The sequence below is a fragment of the Trachemys scripta genome, chromosome 7, assembly GCF_013100865.1.
Source record: "Trachemys scripta elegans isolate TJP31775 chromosome 7, CAS_Tse_1.0, whole genome shotgun sequence".
NCBI classification, from domain to species: Eukaryota; Metazoa; Chordata; order Testudines; family Emydidae; genus Trachemys; species Trachemys scripta.
The window spans coordinates 102892259-102907709 of record NC_048304.1 but is presented as its reverse complement, the minus strand read 5'-3'; the positions used below and the strand labels follow the sequence as shown (position 1 = coordinate 102907709).

The 15451-nt window shown below is 39.4% G+C and overlaps 1 protein-coding gene across 1 annotated transcript in view; it reads left to right on the top strand.

The window, feature by feature from the left end:
• Positions 1–1658: 1658 nt before the first annotated feature.
• MKI67 (marker of proliferation Ki-67) overlaps positions 1659–15451 on the top strand; it is a gene marked incomplete at its 5' end in the record, with an annotated part of 39526 nt that continues 25733 nt past the window's right edge. The window contains 8 exons of the mRNA XM_034776863.1: positions 1659–1958; positions 5005–5117; positions 7723–7804; positions 7888–8003; positions 9725–9794; positions 11450–11519; positions 13266–13514; positions 14287–15201. Of these exons, the coding sequence (XP_034632754.1) occupies positions 1659–1958; positions 5005–5117; positions 7723–7804; positions 7888–8003; positions 9725–9794; positions 11450–11519; positions 13266–13514; positions 14287–15201 (1915 nt within the window). The remainder of the gene's footprint in view (positions 1959–5004; positions 5118–7722; positions 7805–7887; positions 8004–9724; positions 9795–11449; positions 11520–13265; positions 13515–14286; positions 15202–15451) is intronic.

Genomic DNA, 15451 nt, shown 5'->3' with positions numbered 1-15451 from the left:
GAAGAAGTGGGCAGTAGCCCATGAAAGCTTATGCTCTAATAAATTTGTTAGTCTCTAAGGTGCCACAAGTACTCTGTTCTTTTTGCGGATACAGACTAACACGGCTGCTACTCTGAAACCTTTCCTCAACATGTAGTTCATACCAACCACATTGTGTCACATTGATAAACCTCTGAAGGAGAGTGAAATTGATATGGCTGATCAGGAAGGCTAGAGATCCACATTTTATATCTCTAAACAATGGTACAAATATAAGTTAGAAGGTGAACTAAATATAATAGTTAAATATAAAAGTTAAAAATATAGTCTTAGCTGAACTTTTGGATTTAACTTCACAAACCACTTGAAAGCCATTTTCTTAAAAACAAAATATACATCATTTAAAGAATACTCTGGGAAGGGCTAGGATTAAGAAGCTTTCCACTGTAAAAATAATATTTCAGCTGTGTGGAGCTCTCAAGACCACCATATTTTCCTTGGTATATTTCCAAAATGGAGCCTCCCACTCTAACAGAAGTGGGTATAGGTTTTAAAAATATAATACTAAATTTTCCTCTCATTCAGCTGACCGGCTTTACTACATGTTTTGACAGAATGGTCAAGTCTTCTGAAATTTATTCAACATTTACTGTTATGAGTTTTAGCTCTCTGGGTTTAAAAACATGGCTGTGTCAATTTGCACAGCATTTTGTCACTAATACAGGCATAGAGGTCACTTGTCACACACCTTAAATAACACATATTAAACCAAAAACATGCAAGATAAAACCTACACTTAAAAATCATACAGAACATGCCCAAAAAATCAGTCATACACATTCACGAATAGAAACAATTTTATATTTAAAAAAAGCTTATTAGAATGTAAACTTGCTAAACTATATACTGTAAACCATTAACAAAATATGGGCCCCAGTCTGATGTGCATATATGCCCCTGCATGGGCCCCCATTTATTTCCTGGTTTGTCCCAAGCAGGTCTCTCTTAGCAGCAAAATGTCAGTGCTATAATTGCATTGGTTACACCAACACCCCACTTTCTCAGGGTTGAGTCAAACAGACTAGGCCAGGCTTTGTCACCCTGGCAGAACAGGTGGTTACCTAGGGCAGAGTTAGGGCCAGTTGTTTCCAGCACCAGCGAGGGGTAAACCAGTGGAGTGTCCATGCTCCACTTCACCAGGTCAGAGACAACCCAGGCCTTGGTGCGAAGGTCGCACAGCCTTAGGAAAGGGATGCTGGGCACACACACAGGGGTCTCCCATGGTGGCCAGCAGCAGGAGCTACTCCCAAAGTCCTTCGCGACCAGTCAAACGAAAAGCAGCGAAAGTCAGCAGGGCGCGCGAGGTCCAGGAGCAGGAGGGCCCTGGCAAGGATGTTAACTGGGAGACTGGGGCGGGGGGGTGATGGGAGAAGGCAGAACAGGCTGAAGGGAGCGGGCTACTGGGGAGGGGCGGTGAAGAGACGCGGTTTGGGGTGCGGGAAGTTAACGGCGATGTGAGGGGCGGAGGGCTCCGGGGCGCGGGCGGGACAGTCGGAGGCTCCCTGTGGGGAAGGTCTGGCGGGCGCAGCTTTCCGATTTTCAGGAAAAGATGCAGACGCACGAGAGCACTTCCCGGGCAGCGTTTGAAAGGGTCAGAGGCGAGGCGGCGATGATTGGCGCGCGCGCGCGCTGCCGCCCTTCTACGTCTGTTTCCTACAGTCGCTCCCCGCTTGTCTACCGCCAGTTTGAAAATTAAACAGCCCCGGCGCTTCTCATTGGGCCCTCTGTGCGATCACGTGATTTTGCTTCTGCCACTCAGACCGTTTCGCGCGCCTTTTCGAATTGGAGTTTTCATCGACAGTCCCTGTATCCTTCCTCCTCACTCGCCCAGGAGGGAGGGAAATAAAATAGTCCTGCAAAGATGTCTGTCCCGGCGGGCGGAATCTCTGCAGCTCCAGGAGGGTGATTTCTGTCAGCAGGTGAGTGAAGGAAGCAGGCAAGTATTGTGGGGGCTACTGGGGATTGTTTTATGTGGTGACTGGTGAAGAGATACGTAGGGCGGAGTGAGGCGGCCTCTGTACCTGGGTCCGACCGGTAACAGTGCCGGGGGCGGTGAGTGACGAGGTCACTGGAGCTGAGAGTCTACGCGCGCGCGCGGAGACGCTCAGGCATCGCGGTGAAGGGACGGGGCTGGGGGCTGAATGTGGCCCTGCTGGCGAGATCTGGATGAACGGACCGTGAGGGACAGTCGGACAGGTAGGCGCCCTTCTCTTTCGCACCCCGAGTTTAAAGGGATGCTGTAAGCGAGCTGCTCGCCCGGGTAGGTGGCTGCGGGGGACATCTCCACCTCGCGTCTGTTTACGGGGGGGGCGCCGGGAGCCGGTGTGTGAGGAAGCGGCACGAATAACTTGTTTCTGGGTTACGGCTGGGAATGGTGGCGGGAGCTCTGAGGGGAAAGGGGGGGGCGAGGTTGGGCTGTGTTGATTTGGGGGGGGGGGGCGACGCTGGGCTGTGTTGATTTGGGGGAGGGGGGCAGGTTCCCGGCGGCGAGCGGCATGGATGGGTTGTGGCGTTTTCACGGGAGAGGGTCCAACTGCTTAAATAGCTCGGGGCATGTGTGTATTGTAGCTTTTTGGTAGGTGGCTCAGGTAACGATTACTATTGTAACTGTCAAAGTCTCCTCATCTTCACATTGACAGTCTCATTTCAAGCAGAGCCCAGGCTGATTTGTCATTTTCTCTCGAGGTTATCCTCCAACTGGTTCTATACATGTCTCGGGGTGGTTGACGTATAATCCCTCCTCCCGCTGTCTTGTTTTTGTTTTTAACTACTGTACATAGGCGCATCAGGCCGTCCCCTAAAATCCTCAGAGAGTATTTCTTTGCAAATGATTAATTAGTTTAGAAACCTGTACAGATGGTGTGGCGTTTTATTTTATGCTTGCATTTGGCCTGAATCCTCAAGTTGGGGGACAATTAGGGTAAGTGTTGAAGAAGTCTCATTTAAATTCATACAGCACAAAAATGAAGATTCTGTTAAAGGGACACTATCAAATTTGGCACAATATTTGGAAATTTTAAAAACAATCTTAGATAAAATGAGATCAATTCATGTTTACAAAAAATAGGAATGATGAGTACTTTTAACCGAGTCCATTCCTTGTTTTCAATTCTAATACTGCAGTTTTATGCTGGTGCATGAATCTAAAATTGAAATGGATCAAAACCAACTGAAACTACCTGTTCTGTTGTCCTTGTGAGGAGGGAAATACAAAAAAAGGGTGAAAAGTAAATGGTCTTATACATTTATTTCAGTTTAAATAATGTAAGGTGTTTTTGTAACACAGGTATGCAAGAGACCCTCGAATTTTTTAAATTAATGCATTTATGCCACAATAATGTGAAATTAAAAAAAACTGTTATAAAGAGGGTTTTCTGCTCCCATCTTTTCAGCAGTGGAGAAACTGCTATATATAGCGGAACAGTATAGTGAAAGTAAACTCAGTAAATAGAAAATATGATTTTCAAGTTATCCCTTAATTGTATGTTTACCTGCAAATTTTAACCTCAATGTCCTGCAAATTTTAATGCTCAAAATTCTATTATAGCTAATCTCAAATTAGGCAGTCATTCTTTTGATGATTGAGATTTGGCAGGGCTGTTTTTGTAATATACACAACTTTACACAGGCACAGTCAATTTAAAAAGTCATGCATTTATTTGAAAATTTGTTCCCTATTATAAAATCTTACAATTCTTCCATTTCTTTCAGTTATATAAGTGTATTTTTCTGTTTGTATTGCTTTTTTCTTTTCTGCGTTTTCTTTTCAGTGTTTTGTCATATGTGTCCATTCAAATGATTTCCTTTTTTCTATAATCATTTCCCCCTGTTTGAATGAGACTCACACAGCATTAGAGAGGGAAAAACATTTTGGCACAGGAAAGCTAATAATCATAAAAATAAACATAAAAACTTTCAAGTCACATTCATTTATATAAATATAGTTTATATTGCCCCCTTTTTAAAGCATTCAGTTATGGAAATGTTGTGATACTTAGATACCAAACATATGTAAACATAGAAAAGTAATTCTTTACATCAACTTGATACAGTTACTCCTGGGGGAATTCTGCACCAAATATATATATATACGCACAATATTTTAAAAATCTGCATGTTTTGTAGAAACAACACAGTATTTGCTGGGAAAGAGCCTGGGCGTGAACTTGGAGGGTTGTTGGGTTTGGGTGGGAGAAGTATGGAACAGGATTTTTTTCGGGGCGGGGGGAGAGATTGTTAGGGAGCTTCCCCCAGGCAGACCCTGTCGGACATCCAGCCTGTCTCAGTCAGGCACATGTGTCCCTGTACTGCTCCATCTCCATGTGTCTTTGCACCTCCACTTAGCCACCCTCTTATCCCCCCCATCTCCATGTATACCTGTATCCCTCCTCTCCTGGTCCCCATGTAGCCCTGCACCCCCACTCCCATTCAGCTCCTGCCCCAGTCTGTCCCCGCCACTAGCCCTTCTGAACCCCAGTCTGTGATCCCCCCCCGCCAGCAACCCCATGTGTCCCATGCTATCGGTTCCCACAATAACACCTGCCTGGCCCCATGGGCAGGGCGCTGTGAGGAAGGCACCCTCTTTCTCTTCCCTATTCGCAACTGGGGCTGCTCCCGCCTGGGAGTGGCTGCTTTCTGGCACCACAGCGGTCCCTTGTGAGTGAAAGGAGTATCTGCAGCACCTTTCCATCAGAATGTGTTTTCTGTTGGGGGAAGCATAATTCTGTGTGGCCCATGAATTCTGCGCGTCTGCCTTTCTATGAACATATGCCGGCTTTCACCTCCTGTTATTAGGTATCATTTAACAGTTCCCACGAACCCTTGTGAGTGAAAAAACTTTGGGATCCTTCTGCATGTAAATTGTAGAGAATTTGCTTTTTGAACATAATTTATATAACCAAGGTACCTATGTTCATAAATATGTAGAGCTTAATTTGGGATAGTAAATTTGCCATTCCTTTACAGGTAAGACTTCCAGTTTCAAAGATGCCGCTCTTTGGGAAAATTATTGTTATTAAAAGGAATGGGACCGATGGAATCCATTTTCCACTCACTGCAAGTTCTTGTTTATTTGGAAGGTAAGAATTGGTAATGTTAGAAATGTATTTATGTACATCAAGAGAACATGTTGTTAACATTTTGTTCTTCTTAGTGTTACATTTTTCTTTATTTTATAAGCTTTGCTGTTTAATACAAATAAATGTTTGAATATTTGCAAGTAGTGAGGGAATGTTTAATGGAGGAAAAAAAGCTCAAGCTAGTTCCCAGGATAAACAGTTGAACTTCCACCCTCTGACTGCACAACATAGCTGCTTTTCTCAGCTTCACTCTGTAGTAAAGGTGAATCTAGAGGAAGCAGGGAGCTTTTGGGGAAGAAAAGTCCCAACTGGACTCATGCTTGGCCAGCAGGGGACAGAAGCCTAATAAGAGGGAGGAGGTTACTAAAGGAAAGAATCAAGGCTGAGTTGGGACTAGAGGTAAAAGTCAGAAAAGATCTTTTGCTGCCATTGGGGATACAGACTGAGTCAGTACATGGTGGTACAGTGTACCGACCCATCCCTTGAACTCCTGTCTTGCTCTTCAGAATCTATGGTTTCCTTTAAAAAATAAACAGACACGAAGAGTAACTTTATAGTTGTTATGGTTTCAAAAGAAAATGTAAAAAGTGTCAGAGTGAAACTGATGAAGAGATATCTGCAGGAGTCTGCAGAGAGCATGAAATACCTCTGAGAGGTGTGTACTGCATCATCTCTGTTAAGTATGTTACATACTCAGTGATAAAAATTTAATGTCAGCATTAACTATTTCATTCCTCATTTAAAAAAGGAGAGGGAAAATTGTAGATTTGTGCAATTTGCTGAGATCGGCAGTCTGATTTTCGTGCTCCAAGTGGCTTTAGGGATATTTCTTTTACTGCCAGTCAAAAAAAGAATCAAGCCCATGGAGTCTAACCAGAACCCATGGGCAGATGCAAGCATCGCCAAAAAAGAGCCAAACTCAAGAAGCTTTGAGATCATGTATGATCATATTTTGAAAATCTGTAAAATATACTTTGAGTGGCATCTTACTTGGATTACTCTCTTGTGTGGAAATGGTATTCTACTGAATATCTGGCAAGCTGCTCAGGCAGGTTGAGAAGTCAGCATGCTGATGTGTGATGTTTGTTACTGAGCGTGAACAGAAGTTGAGCTATCCTTAGAACTAATAACACACATTTTCTTAAAAGTTGATAAATTGTTTTATATATGAATTTTTTGAATGTTACTCAAAGAAAAAGTGAAACAAACATAGGTTTGTGTATTTGAATAATAGAGCACCAAACAAATATTAAAATTTGAGTTTTGAATACAACACTTTATTTTATACTGGCAGAGGAAATTCTTATAGTAGACAGGGTACAGCTAGCTGGATCCTGACTCTGAAACTCGCTCTCTCTCTCTCCCCACCTCCCACCACCGCCCCCATGGTCCTGATTGTCTACAGTGCAATTTTATAGTCCCAAGAGACTGAGTCAGCTGACTTGGACCAGCTGCTGCTGGGCAGTGGGAGCTTTTATTGCAGTGTAAACATACCCTACGTACCATATCTGAGAGCCTTGTATAAGACCCCAGTCCTGCTGTCAAATCCACTATACGACTCCTCTGTTCACATGGACCCCGTTGGTTTCAGTGGGGCTGTTCATGTGTCTGCACTGATCCAATTCTAAGATGAGGGCCTGCAATTTTAAAGTTTCCTAATATATAGTTTCTACCAGATATACATAGGTAAATCTGTCAGGACTCCAAACTCAATCTGGGCTCTGAAAGTTAAGTTGTGTTCTTTCTCTTGCACATATTAGCAGCAAGAAAGATTTTGTAGGCCTACGTTTGCCTTCAGTTTGCCTCTGACTTCAAATTTGGCCCTGCAACTGGAATTTAGTAAACAATTATGATGATATGAGCCAGAATAGATAAATGCATTTTTTACTTGCAATCCTTAGATTTCATGTTTCTTTCTCTGCTTCCTCTATTTTTTTCTATCCTTTTTAAATTTCAGGACTGGTTCTTTGACTGCTTTAGACATTAGCACGAAAACCAAACACAATACCCTAAAAGTACCTAAGCAGTTTAGCCAGCATGTTGCTTTCTTTTCTCTTGTATTGCATCTGGGAATTAAGTACTAATAGTGTGAATCCTGTAGTCTGAAAAGAATACTTTGTAGGTATACGTGTGGATAAATACATAACAATATCATTCACTAAAGCTGTCAAGTTAGAGTAAATATTTGATTGAAAAGCAACATTTGTGGGAGGGAGAAATCTTCTGTAACTTACTGGTAATTATTTTGTCTTTGATTTTTTGGGAAACTTTCCACTGTTGCTAGCAATAGTGGAGCTGCAACAGTGCTTGTGCAGAAGTAAAAGATTTTTCAAAATTGTCTATGTACGTGCAGTTGGTGGACATATATCCAGCTAGTTCTTAGTTAAAGAAGCTGTAAATTTTAATAGTGTATATTTAGTTTAAAATTTGCTTTAGGTTTTCTTAGTGCTTGTGCTGACTTTAAATATTTTTATATTGTATTTTCAAACAGGATCATAACATTTTTGCAGATATTAAATGATCACGTGCTCAGAAGCAAATTCTCTAAAATAGTTTTTCTGTTCTCTTAATTACTTAAAACTAAAGTTGTGCTTTTCAACCAAAGGAAAACGGAGTGCGATATCCGCATACAGCTGCCTCAAGTCTCAAAAGAACATTGTAAAATTGAAGTCAATGAGAACAAGGAGGTAAGTTTTGTTTTTAATTGTATTATATTCCATCGTTGCATTTCTTCAGGTTACTGAACTAGCTATTTTTGTTTCATTTGTAGGCAATCTTGATTAATTTAAGTACTGTAAATCCAACGCAATTGAATGGTAACAGTTTTCAGCAACCTGCACATCTGAAGCATGGAGATGTGTTCACTATTGTTGATCGTTCTTTCAGGTCAGTAGCAATGAAGGAGGCAAGGAACTATGGCACTGATTTTGTAGTGAAATTTGCAAAAGCATACTCTTACATCTTCACGGAACTCCATTGATTTCAGTGGTGCTCCCTAAGGACATAGGGGTCCACCTACCCACATCTCATTGTGGCTTCAGAGACAAAGAGGGTATCTTTTCCCCCTTTAATCTGAGGTTGACACATTTTCTTCTTACTCCCTAAAATAAATTTAAATCTAATTTCATGCTTCATATTTCCTTAAAGAGTTTTTGCATAGTATGCTCAGAAAGCTGGGCGGTTAAAGCATTATGTCCTTTAAACTATTTACCAATAAGCTATTCATGACAGTATTGTTTTGATATCCTGGTGGGACTTTCTCCTAAGGTTAGATGTGTTGTATTAATTCAGATGGAATATCTGGGCTAAAGGGTCAAAGGTGTTGATGTAACGCAGTCACTGTCCAACATTAAAGAGTGTTAAACAAGGTTTGGAGTTTGGCATATAGAGACCACAGCCTGCTTAGTACCATAGCAAACACACCATTAAAAATCGTGTTAACCTTTATTAAGATAAAGAAATGAAGGAAAAACAGTTGCAACACTTTGAAATGTAGACTACTAAGTAAGGCTTTCATTTTAAAAACATGCATTTTTCCCTTTAGCTGGAGAGAAATTTTAGAAGGAAAATCCCCCTTGTTTGACATCTCTTAGACTTAAATTGTGATACGCTTCTACCCCGATATAACGCTGTCCTTGGGAGCCAAAAAATCTTACCGCGTTATAGGTGAAATTATTGAACTTGCTTTGATCCGCTGGAGTGCGCAGCTCCCCCCCACCCCACCCCAAGCGCTGCTTTACCGTGTTATATCCGAATTTGTGTTATATGGGGGTAGAGGTGTAATTGTCCTCTGAGGAGAAAAAAGAAGTCAGTTGAGAGCTGTTCCAGCTGCTGCTGCTGTTGTTAAAGTCCAGTTGTGTTTCATCTCGGGTGGTGGTTGGGATTTGACGAGCTGATAGAGGTGGTGCTATCATCTGGTTCCCTCTCTCTGGCCTGGTCTGGTCAGGACATCTTTCAGGATCAGAATGATAAAGGCTTAGGGTCCCAGGAGATGGCAGGGGTGGCAACCATGATATGAAGTTTGCTCCACTAGCCAATTTTTTCCCAAAAATTTCTTTCTTTAAGGACCCCAAAAGGTAGTGGTGGGTGGAATAGCTCTTCCTGCATTATTTTGTCCAACAATTAGGCCTAGTTTTTGATGTACCAATTTTGGTTCACATTTCTCATGTTTTCCAAGTTTGATCTTAACACAGTCCTTGAGTTAAATCAGTAGGCCTTTTTATTTGGATTAATTCAGTCTTTCTGTCTCCTTTTTATGCCTTTTCCCATGAACAATTGTTGTTACAGGTTATTGTGATATCTTATGAACTTTCACATACTTTTTACAATTGAGCTCACAATTAGGGTACATTTGTAGACTCAATTATTACAACAGACTTTCGGAGAAAAATTCACAACTATGCCTCAGGGCAATTTATAACCAGTTACAGATCTGTTTACAGATCCAGACTAACACAGCTACCCCTCTTATACAGTTAAATAATGGTATTATTGCTGGAAGAGGACAATTACTACAGGGTTTATATAAGGATTTATGTACATTTTACAGTTAACCATCATAAATATAACATAAGCAAAGAGGTTTTCTTCTATTAAATGTTTTGCAGGTTTGAATATCCTCCTCAATCAACTCCAAAAAAGAGACTTTCTAGAACTCCAAAAAATGAAACCCTACAGGTAATTTTAAGGCCACTGACTACATTTGCTGAACATATGCATGGTGTCATCTGTCGTGTCATATTAGTATTGGTTTGGTGATTTATCTTCCCCTCCCTATTAGCTTGGCATCACACACTAATCCAGTGATTGAAGCTGTGAAGAAACTCTTGAGAAATATTGTTTTCTTACTGTTTACTAATCCATATTGGCTTGTGTCAGTTTTCAGCAGTGTAAATATTTAACTATAATACTCTAAATTTAGCATCAGAACTAAGGATTATTTTTTAAAAACAGTTTGGCTGTTTTAAGAGAGGACAGGGTACAGGGGTATTGAGACATTTGAGATCCTTGTACCTTAATTTTTACATTTTAAGAATGACAGGAGTAAATCATAGCTGTACATCCCAAAGTATTTCTAGTGTTCCTGCTTTCAATATAATCTTATTCTGAATAGCAGTAGATAAGTAATGCAGTGTAGTTAATGACGTGTCCCTGGCCAATGACAGTCTAAAGGAATTAAGTTAGCAAAACTGGGCAGCTAGTCCTCAAGACTGTGAACAGCCTCTTTTAGAAAATAATCTGTGATTGTTATTCCATATGCCCATTACATTAAGATAATGTTGAAGTCTCTCTAATGATTGATCAAAGCATAAAATTTTAAATTTTATCTTCACGACTAGCAGGTTTTGTTAACCTTTTCTTTTACAGTCTCTTGCCCATATTATCAAAATACTTGTTGAAATGAATATCTTGTAGGGATATTGTTAATCAACCGATTGTCGTGGACATTGAAACACTTATGTAGGCTGCAAATTTTTATATTTAAACTACTAGCTGAAAGCCCATATTGTCACATCGGTGTGGTAGTTGGGCCAAGTAATCCATTATCTGTGCAGTGTCCTGAATACACCTAATGAAATAGTTGCATGCAAATTAGCTGTGGAATAAGGGTGGTGATTGTTACCTCTGATATCACAATGATCTAGGACTTAGCATGGGATAAGTATATGCCCACTGTACCTGAAAGCTTGTGCTGTCGCACAGATGTAATTCATAAAGTCAAAATTGCTGAGAACTTAAATTGACCACAAATGCCAGTGATGATTGAACCTGATATTCTAAACAAAGAACTCTCAATCATGCTTGTCGTTGTTTCCGCTGCTTCACGCTGGCTCAACAGACATTCTAGGCTTTACGGTGACAATCCTGGCATCTTATTATATTGATGAGCAGGCTGCCCTGAAGTCTAATAAGCATATCATATCAGTTTTGTTCAGTTATCAGAATTTAGCTGTAATGCATGCTTAGACTACAGAGTCTTTTGGAATTAATGACTATTCCAAAATAAGACAAACTATAAAACTGTCTTCAAGAGCCTCAGATGTCTTACTCAAGTAGCAACCTGTGTGACCAACTTCAAATACTGTACAATTTCATATAATGCGTGGATTTAAATTTGTTTTGTAAGCCTGGTGCGCAATTAAAATTTGTCTTGGTTATGAAGAGAGGCCAAATTCTGTAATCTTCTGAAAATGTAGAGTAGAGTCATAGAGTCATAGACTTTAAGGTCAGAAGGGACCATTATGATCATCTAGTCTGACCTCCTGCACGACGGAAAACTGTATTTGTGATAAAAATATGTTGCTTTATCATAACACTGTACAAATTTACAGGTTCTTCATGTTCAGCAGGTGGCAGAAGTGGAATTACAGAGCCCAACATCTAAAAGTCCTCATACGTCTGGTTGGTAGTTGTTTCATGTAGTTTGCTTTTTTCAATATTATATAGTCACATTTTATTCTTAGCGTGCTTGCAAAAAGAAGATGGGAAAATGTCTAAAGATTCATTTTACAAGGCAATCTGTTACCTCAGTTGAACTTTTATTTTAATGTTATCTAATAGGTAATTAGATTTTGCAGACCAAATGCTGCCTTTCAGTGCATTACAGAAGTATAGTTGAGGACAAAATTAACCACTGCAATTAACATTTTACTAATTCAGTTGATGTCTGAGGTAGAAAAGAATCATTACTCTCCACAGCAAATGTTATATCTGCTCTTGAGTGCTAATAGGAAGAGAAATTTTTTTAAAAAAATTGATGGCTTTTCAGAGTAGAATTGCACATTTTAGCCATACGTCTATGTGTAGTCTAGGCCTTTTCTTAAATTCTCTGCCACAAGTGCAGCTCCACTAGTATTGTGCAAATGCAGAGGTACTATGGGCTTTCTACCCTAGTATTTAACCCTGAGCAAGTCTACAGAATACAGTGATTCAAAATCTGTGCTAGCATTGCTATCTTTTCTCACCAGCAGTAGATCTGCAGTAGATGGAGAAATAGAGGCTTTATCTACACTAGGACCAGTTGACTGATGTACTCAGTCAGTGGGAAGTGCCCATTCATCCACACAGATTTGCTACAATGGCTTTTTCAGAGAGGGTCAATCGATGCACGTTATCCCCATACCAAGTAGGAGTCAGACTCAACTGATGTTAGCACAATAGATTAAATACCTATTGTGGACACATCCTGCTATAATGGTAACACTCTCACCACAAAAGGTCTTCCCACTACTGACCCATAATGCAACAGTCTCTCCGGGACGTCTCTTCATACCAACACCTGTTTTCATAGTCCAAAGTCTAGGGGTCACCTTGTTCACAATCTGCCTGCCCCATACTAATAATGCTATACTACATTCTGCATGGTGCTCAGGTTGAGCTGTTTTCATCGCAAAATGTTCTTTTTTCCCCCAAAAAAAGATTTTATAGAAAAGCTGTTAATGCTTCAGCATGGTCCTTTGAGAGATCCTGCACCATCATTTTTCTGTGGGGTGAGGAACTTGTCCAATCACAACAGGGAAGTCAAAGTATGCCAGCATTTGTCAGCAGCCATCCAAGCTGGCCTCAAGCAATGCTGAGACAAGAGGAAGGACCTCAGTGGCAGTTGCCACAATCATGCGTCACAGAATCAATGTAGATGCCAGATGTTAATTTACCATGGTAGTTCTGTATCAGTTTAAACAAACTTATTTGGAGTTTTAACAATCAAGTTCATCCAACTAATTTGAAATTACCATCCATTCACCTGACTAATGTAGACAAAACCCTAAGAGGCCTGTGTGAACCATAGTGATTCAGTCATTGATTCTGCAGATAGAGAATATTTCTGAGGTATGAACTCCTGTATCTCAATGTGAGGCTAATTCAGAGTCTAAATACAATTTAAATATCGGCATAAACAATTTAACTACTGATGAATGTATAAGAAAAATTCAAATTGGATTGCGAACAGAGCTTGACTAGTGGGCAAAACTTTAGTGCTGATATTTTATCCCAGTGTAACCCTGATTGGTGTTGCTGCTTCTTTATTCAAAAGAGCAAATCTTGTCCAAGGAGAAAATCTGTTTTTCTACCCATTTAATAACAGTCCTCCGGTTTTAAAATAAATATATATGTATAAGGTTCTTTTTACCCTTTATTACTATCTAGATAAAAACATAGAATGTGAAGGCCAAAATTTTGGTGAAAATGACAAGCAAAGCACTGAGGAAGATATTTCCAGAGTTGTACCAGCCAAACAACATGCAACACCTAAATCAACATACAGAACAGCTAAATCTAACAGAAGAGAAAATGAGATGTCTCCTTTTAGCAAACTTTATGAATTGTTGAAAAATGAGATTGATGTGAAAACACAGAAAGATGGCAACGAAGAGATACCTATGCCACGACAAGCAGGTGATATATTTAAAAAAAAAAAGAGGATGGTGATATAATGTTGATGGACACTGTAGGAATTATTATTATTTATGCAGGATATTAGAACAACACTAATTTAACCATAGAGTCCTTTATTAAATCCAAAGACCACATGGAATTTATACTATTGCTCTAAACAGGCCTACAAAGTCTAAATAATAAACAATTTACTATATCCAAAGAGTAACAAAACATTTATAAGCATTTGATCAAACAGGCTAAATCCAGGGGTGCTGAGACTCATATTTGTCCGCTCCAACATTATCAGGCAGGTAGTAGCTGAGTTTACTTTTTTTATACACTTTAAAAAAACAGTCATGTCATTCCCAAGCTAAACACCAATTTGAGACAGTTTGCCTTTATTTCCAATCTTAATCTAGATGAGATTTACAACCTCCTTTTCCCCCAAGGTTTTTCTTCCCTATCTCTTCCCCTCCTTGCTGACCAACAGTTTTTCCTTTGCATCATGGACCCTAATTTTTGAGATAACACTGGTATGTTGGGTAGAAGGTCCATGTTGGATCTTTTGTTTAAAACGATCTGTAGAGGCCTTCTTTTTAGAAACATACCTTTTTTTCGTTAGTTATTCTTTTAACCAGACATCCTCCCTACTTCATTTTTTCTGGCTTTATATAACTCATTACTTTCCAAGCCTTTCTTTTATTTGCTAGTTAGGGCCTTTCTTTACAACATATTTCTTTAACCAAATGTAAAATAACTTCTGTTTTCTACTTTTATATTTATTCTACAGAGACTAATGCCCAGCAAATTTCATTATTGGTATTTCCATCTGGTCAAGAGACCCAAATTAAGGAAAAAGAGACAATAATTGGTGAAGATATTGAACAGTCTAAAGTTAAAGAACAAGAAATAAACAATGTGGAACTTAATCAGATTTCTATTGAAGGAAATAGTTCTAAGAAGACCAATGAAATAAGTTCTGCAAATTCAGGTGAACCACAGACTGGACAAGATTCATCATTAGGAGTTAAAGCAACAGAAATTTCAAATGAAATTCAAAAGAAAGATGTAGTGTGCAGTAGTGTTGGTGGGAATGAATCATGCATTTTGGGAAAAAGTAATAAATATTCAAAGCAAAGGAGAAATAGTAAACAGCTTACACCAAGAAAATCCTTAAATGCAGAAGAAGTGCTAAAAGAAATTCATTATGAGACTTCCTCAGTTAGCGTAACTAAGGAGAGAGATTCTGAAACTTTTGCATTTTCTCCTGGGTATAGTAATTCCAAAAGCCCCAAAGGGAGTGTTAGACAAAGTAAAAAAAATTCAAATAAAAGTCCATTATCAGAGTTATTAACTCCAGAAAGGTTAACACCGAAAGATGAATCTTCTGCTAGCCGTAAACATCACTCTGGAGCGCGAAGGGGAAGACGAATGAGCTCTGGAAAGATGGCTGAAGAAACATTGGAGAGAGATCCATCTCAAGAACATTACAAGAATGTAGATATTAAAGGTAGTGATGTTAAAGAAAAGCTGACCACAGAGAACTACCAACAGAAATTAGAGGTGGAAGACGCTAATATTGTCCTGGGACCTCACAGGTTGTCATCAAAAAGAAGGTGCTCTGAAAGTGTTGTACTTCTGAGAGATGATGAAGTTGCATCAGAAATAAATATTTCTAGCCTACCTACTGAAGACAAAAAGTCAGGTAAATACTTTGTATGGTTAGGAGCTATATTTTTAAATTTATTTGGGAGAGACTATCATGTTTTATGTAAGTGAATTTTTTTTTTTTTTTTTTTTTGCTGCACATCTATCCTTAAGTATTGTATATGTAATTATGGCTAACCATAATAAAGACATTGAAATTGTTTGAGAAAATGTGAATGTAACTACATCTATTGAATTAATTGTGCAAAAACTAAGTTATAAGGATTTGTGCTCATTAAATGTGGCTT